The sequence below is a fragment of the Oncorhynchus keta genome, chromosome 27 (genome assembly GCF_023373465.1).
Source record: "Oncorhynchus keta strain PuntledgeMale-10-30-2019 chromosome 27, Oket_V2, whole genome shotgun sequence".
Lineage (NCBI taxonomy): Eukaryota > Metazoa > Chordata > Actinopteri > Salmoniformes > Salmonidae > Oncorhynchus > Oncorhynchus keta.
Window position 1 is genome coordinate 18,126,469 of NC_068447.1, and position 5,274 is coordinate 18,131,742.

A 5,274-nucleotide genomic window follows, 5' to 3' on the forward strand; every position below is an offset into this window, starting at 1 on the left:
GCTTATAATGGACATTACATATTTCTGTTCAGTAGGCTTATACGCTACGACTAAAGTAAAGCCGAGGTATTCAGCTCAAAACGGTGTGGCAGGAATTGGGCTGTGTTTTAGTGACGGAAAAATGTACCAGAACGCTGTAGGCATGTCTTCCTAAAAACATACTTTTCCCGAAACTGTAGGCTAAATGTGTAGCTCTGTGTATAAGATCGGAGCCGCCTGTAGCTTGCAACGGAGCATTCACATTACTCCATGTTACATTTAGCAGACATATCCAGAGCGATTTACAGGAGCATTTAGGGTTAAGTGCCTTGCTCAAGGGCACAGCGACAGATGTTTCACCTGTCGGATCGGGAATTTGAACCCGCAACATGTTGGTTACTGGCCCTTAGCCGCCAGTCTCTACCTGCCTCCATGACCTGCTGTTAATTTGGTCATGACGTAATTCGGGGAGAAAGCGGGGAGGGAGAGAGAGTATATAGAATAAACAGTCCGAGAAAGGTAATTGCCATTTCAATGACTTTAATAAGCAAAATAGGAAACCATTTCTTCCAACAACAACAAAAAATAAGACGAAACAGAAACCAGCCTGAATGGAACTATAACAGTTCAAATTTAAGATATTTTTTTGTATCTTATTTATATAAACAGGATTGAAAATTGATCCCCATCATCATCGCAAAATACATGAAATTAAAAACAAAACAACAACCCGCTGCTGCAGTTTCAATTTGATTTCAACACAGTTGAATCAGTAACAAACCAAGAGATTGTTAAATGCATGACTTTTCAACAATAGTTTTTTTTAAATGCAAGCACCATGCTTATTCAATATGATCTGACAGTTTGTTAATTTAAATCATTAAAATAAAAACTTTAATATGCATCTGGCCAGCAGAACCAGAATCACCAAATAATAATACAGACGAAAACATAATATCATATAACATAACATACACAACAGTTTTCATTTCGAGATTTTGCACAACCTGAATCCTTTATTTTTACTGACCGGCAGCAAAAAAAAATAATCAGGAAAACATATAGCATTAATATATTTAAACTTCGTATTTTGAAACGCATGCGCAATCTAAATACTTGTTAATTGTACATAAAACCCCTGAAATGGTTAACGTTGTTGAACATGTTTTAAAAAATGCTTGATATTGCCGAGGAAGAGTACAAAATATATAGTATATCACTGTTAATGCGATGCAGCTGCACCCAATAAAATACATTAATCAAGTTGAGAAATGATGTGACTATCCTGTTCTTCACATTATATAATGGGGTTAGGGTTACGCAATAGTTAACATAATGGCATTTCTGGCTAAGAAAACCTCTGCTGACTACAGCACCAGACGGAAATGAAATGTAATGACATGTATAACAGTTTTTTTTATATATACTATAGCCTATATGCATCCTTGGAGTAGAACACAAAGTTATGCATGGTGCGTAAATGTGGTGCGCAAAGAACCATCACTCATCTGCTAATATTCTAGCTATGCGTTTGTTTTGACAGCTTCGCACTATTATCCCATTGTGTCATAAGGTTATTATTAAGCTTGCATCTATCTTGTCTTATTATTATTATTATTATAGAATAATAGTATGTCTTCCTTCAAGGGGGTCTGTACAAAACTCAAAATGAAAACGAAAAACAAATCATTAGGCTATCCAAAAAGTGCACTTAATATACAAAGTTTGTTGTCTTTAAATGCAACTGCAAAATGCCCATATCTCTGAATCAATACCCACAAAATGAAAATCAAACAACAAGAAAAAATAATAGAACACAACTCAAAGAAAGAAAGAAGTTAAAAACCAGCCTCCTCGATCTTGGTGTGCAGTTTTGCGGTTGCGTAATATTTACAAGGCTACAGAAGGCCTACTGTCCTCATTCCATTCCTCTAAACCCCACAACACTATGGAGAAGCGCAGATCAACGACATGCTCTTAAGATACACGAGAAACAAAAAGAAAGTACAAAATAGAAATTATTACCGTACATGTCCAGCATGCAGGATTAATATTTTAATGCAGAGTTTTGTTTTAATATATATTCGAATATAACCAAGCAGGCAATAAACAAATGAGATGTTGCATAACATGTAAGTAGACAGAAGTAAAGTTTGCATAATGTGGAGTCTTGTTTAGCAACTCTCTTTTTCAGGCCCAGTGTCGAATGTGAGTCTCAAAACGCTTCTCTCTGCGTTGTTTGTTGTGTAGGCCCAGGTCGGGCGGTCATCCCACTAACAGACACAGTAAAAGCAGTATAGCCTAAAAAGAGGAAAGTTCACCCGCCGCTTCTCTCTTCTCTCGGGAAGTTGAAAAAAGTATATTCACTACAAGCAACTAATCTACAAAGATGCGCGGCGTTGACCCAACATTCTACCTTGTTCTTTGTATCTCAGTTGTCACGTGGATCGAGAGAGATGGTTAGATATGAGAATATTATTTTATGGATTATTCTTCTAATATGAATATAGTTGTTGACTGTCATTAGTACAGTAAATATGAAGGGGTATTTGATTATTATGGTTTGTTCATTAGCATCAGTTGGTGGTGGGGTAGGGGTGAGTCAATAGAGCTATAATAACAACTCACATGAAAAACTCTGGGGATGACGGGTTGTCACTAGTAGGCCTAGACCCAGCCTCGCGGATCCCGTTATTCGCTCCCGTTCCCGTCAGTTTCTCACACTTGAGTTTGTAGGCGTCCCTCTCGCGTGCCAGCCGGTTGATCTCCGCCTTGAGCGCCTCCACCTGGTCTATCAGATGAGTCTTCTCATTCTCCAGCACGTGCTTCTGCTGCACCCGCTTGTAACGGCAGGACTGTGCGTAGCCCCGGTTCTTCAGGGTCCGCCTCTTCTGCTTGAGGCGGATGACATCGTCCTTGGTGAATCCCCGCAGGTGTCTGTTCAGCTCCCTCACAGACATTGACACCAGCTGGTCGTCAGAGAAGCGGTCCTCCACGTTGCCTGAGCCATGGTGCCCCTGGCCCGAGTGGCCGTGGTGGTGATGGTGGCGGTGGTGGTGGAGGGCTTGGTGGGAGTCTGGAGAGACGGGGGACGGGCTGTCTGGGTCCTGGCTGTGGTGGTGGTGGTGGTGCTGGGTGTGGGGGTGGCTGAGCCCCCCCGGGTGTCCAGAAAGGTCATCAGGGTGGTGTGGGATGCCGCCCCCATAGGGATGATGGTGTTGCTGGGGATGGCCATGATGGTTGTGGTGTTGGTGAGGGCCTCTGTAGCCATCGAAGGCGCCCTGCTGCAGCTGCTGCTGGACGTGCTGGGGTGGGGGGTGGCCGTGGGCCGTGGCTCCGATCAGGGCCTCCACTGCGTCCTCCGGGGTCAGGCTGAGCGTCTGTGGATCGATCTGCTGGTGGTACCCGCCGTTGGGCATCCAGTACAGCTCCTCCAGATGGTTCTTCTGCTCTGTGGGGCTGAAGCTGGGCGAGGAGGGTACCGAGCTACATGGTGTGCTGATCGGGGTGGAAGACACAGAGCCCTGGGGCTGGAGCCGAGTGCACTGGCGCACCCCGGCGCGTTCCAGCCCGGCCAGACCTTCTTTCTTCACGTCGAACTTCATTAGGTCAAAGTCGTTGACGTATTCCAGAGCCAGAGGGCTGTTGGGGAGCTCAGGGCCCATGCTCAGCTCTGCGCTCATGGTGCTGCCGCGACTCTGATGCAGATGGGTGAAGGTGGTTGCCAGCGTCGCGAAAACAGACTTGTTAATAATAAGCGTCTCTTCTCCAATCGCTTGTCTCATGCAGTAGTTTTTCCTACTGCTCCAATGCTGCAGACTCGTGTACTGTTGCATGTAACACCGTCCGGAGAGGTAAAAAAGTAGAAAACTAAAAACAAGTGGAACAAACTTTGAGACTAGTGCACTGCAAACGACATGGGAATTTTCGTCATGTAGCCTACTTCTTTCTGCTAGCTGGCTCTGGTCAACAGACGAGAAGTAGATGTAGAAATAATTTTGTCTCAGAGCAAAAGTAAACCGTCAGTCCTTTCAGAACAAATGAACTTAAAAAATAAAAACATAAATAAAAATAATACCGAGTTGTCGTTGACGCAGGCTCCTGTCCTGTCCTCGTCAACGTTGTAGATATAAGGTATAGTCCTTGTTTTCGCCAGGAAAAGAAGAAGTAGCTGAGACTATGGAGTCTGTTTTTTTGCTTGGAGAAGCAGCCTTCCAGCTCTGCACCGCAGAGATTTGAGCTCTCCTTTCCTTCCTGACACACTCAGTCTCGAGTATTCAGCAGACTGCGCTGACTGCCTGCCAGCACTTTATGCTTATAGCGCACTGTGACGTCAGGCTGGAAGGCAGGTCCCCTTGCCTGCCCCTCTCCAATAGGGAGCGGTGTATTCTCTGGATTAGAATAAAGGAGGGGAGAGGTTGGAGGAGAGGGAGGAGGGAGAGCGGAGCGGAGCGCTCTTTCTGACAGCTACGAAGGAGGGGGTGAGAAAGGGTAGAGGGAGTGAAGAGCTGAATGCCTTCACTTAGGAGAACCAATGGCATGTTATCGTTTAACAGCCCACGTTTTAGGCCTAATTCCCCTCTTCTACGGCAATTATCTCCCAGTTTACACTGAGTGAACAGAGAGAATGAAGTGATCTGCATACATAAGGATCCATAAAAACTTGATGTGTTTGTTGAAAAGTGTTTTACGGTATTATAATATTTTAAGTGTTTTACGGTATTATAATTTAACCTTTACCCACGCATAAACCGCTTTAAAGGCACAAAATAACGAAATAATTTCAAACCTGGAGTAAAATGTAAGATTAAATAATGACAAAGTAACCATTCACATGCATTGGGACGTTGTTTAGTAACCTGTTTTGAAGACGTGCATGCCTTTTAATTTGACTTTTCAATGGGGGAAAGTGAGCTGTTGCCTCTTCGAAACGTAACCTATATATTTCTAATTTTCCAACTAGAGAAACATGATTCTGAAAATCTAACTATAACCTACATTTTAAAACCTCCTTTGTAATTGAATCTCCAAATGTTGTTCTTTACCAACATAGTTTATTCTGAATCACGAAATGCTGTCGTTCTGTGGTCTACTCGATTTGTTTCTGACCTTCAATTAATATTTCTATCTAATCCACAATTATTTGCACCAGATATAGACTATTGGCATAGGCCTAGACTATTCTATACTTTGTATGTGTGTTTTTCCCAATGTAGATATGCACGTACTTCCAAGTTCCACATCTTGACAACATACTCCCGGATTCAAAGACATTGAGAAAAGGTTATGTTGTTA

At 43.1% G+C, this 5,274-nt stretch overlaps 1 protein-coding gene across 1 annotated transcript; it reads right to left on the bottom strand.

The window, feature by feature from the left end:
* Positions 1 to 502: 502 nt before the first annotated feature.
* Positions 503 to 4,258, bottom strand: mafba (v-maf avian musculoaponeurotic fibrosarcoma oncogene homolog Ba). Its single transcript, XM_035738093.1, has one exon. The coding sequence runs from the start codon at positions 3,813 to 3,815 to the stop codon at positions 2,604 to 2,606; it is 1,212 nt and encodes a 403-aa protein (XP_035593986.1). The 5' UTR covers positions 3,816 to 4,258; the 3' UTR covers positions 503 to 2,603.
* Positions 4,259 to 5,274: the final 1,016 nt, after the last annotated feature.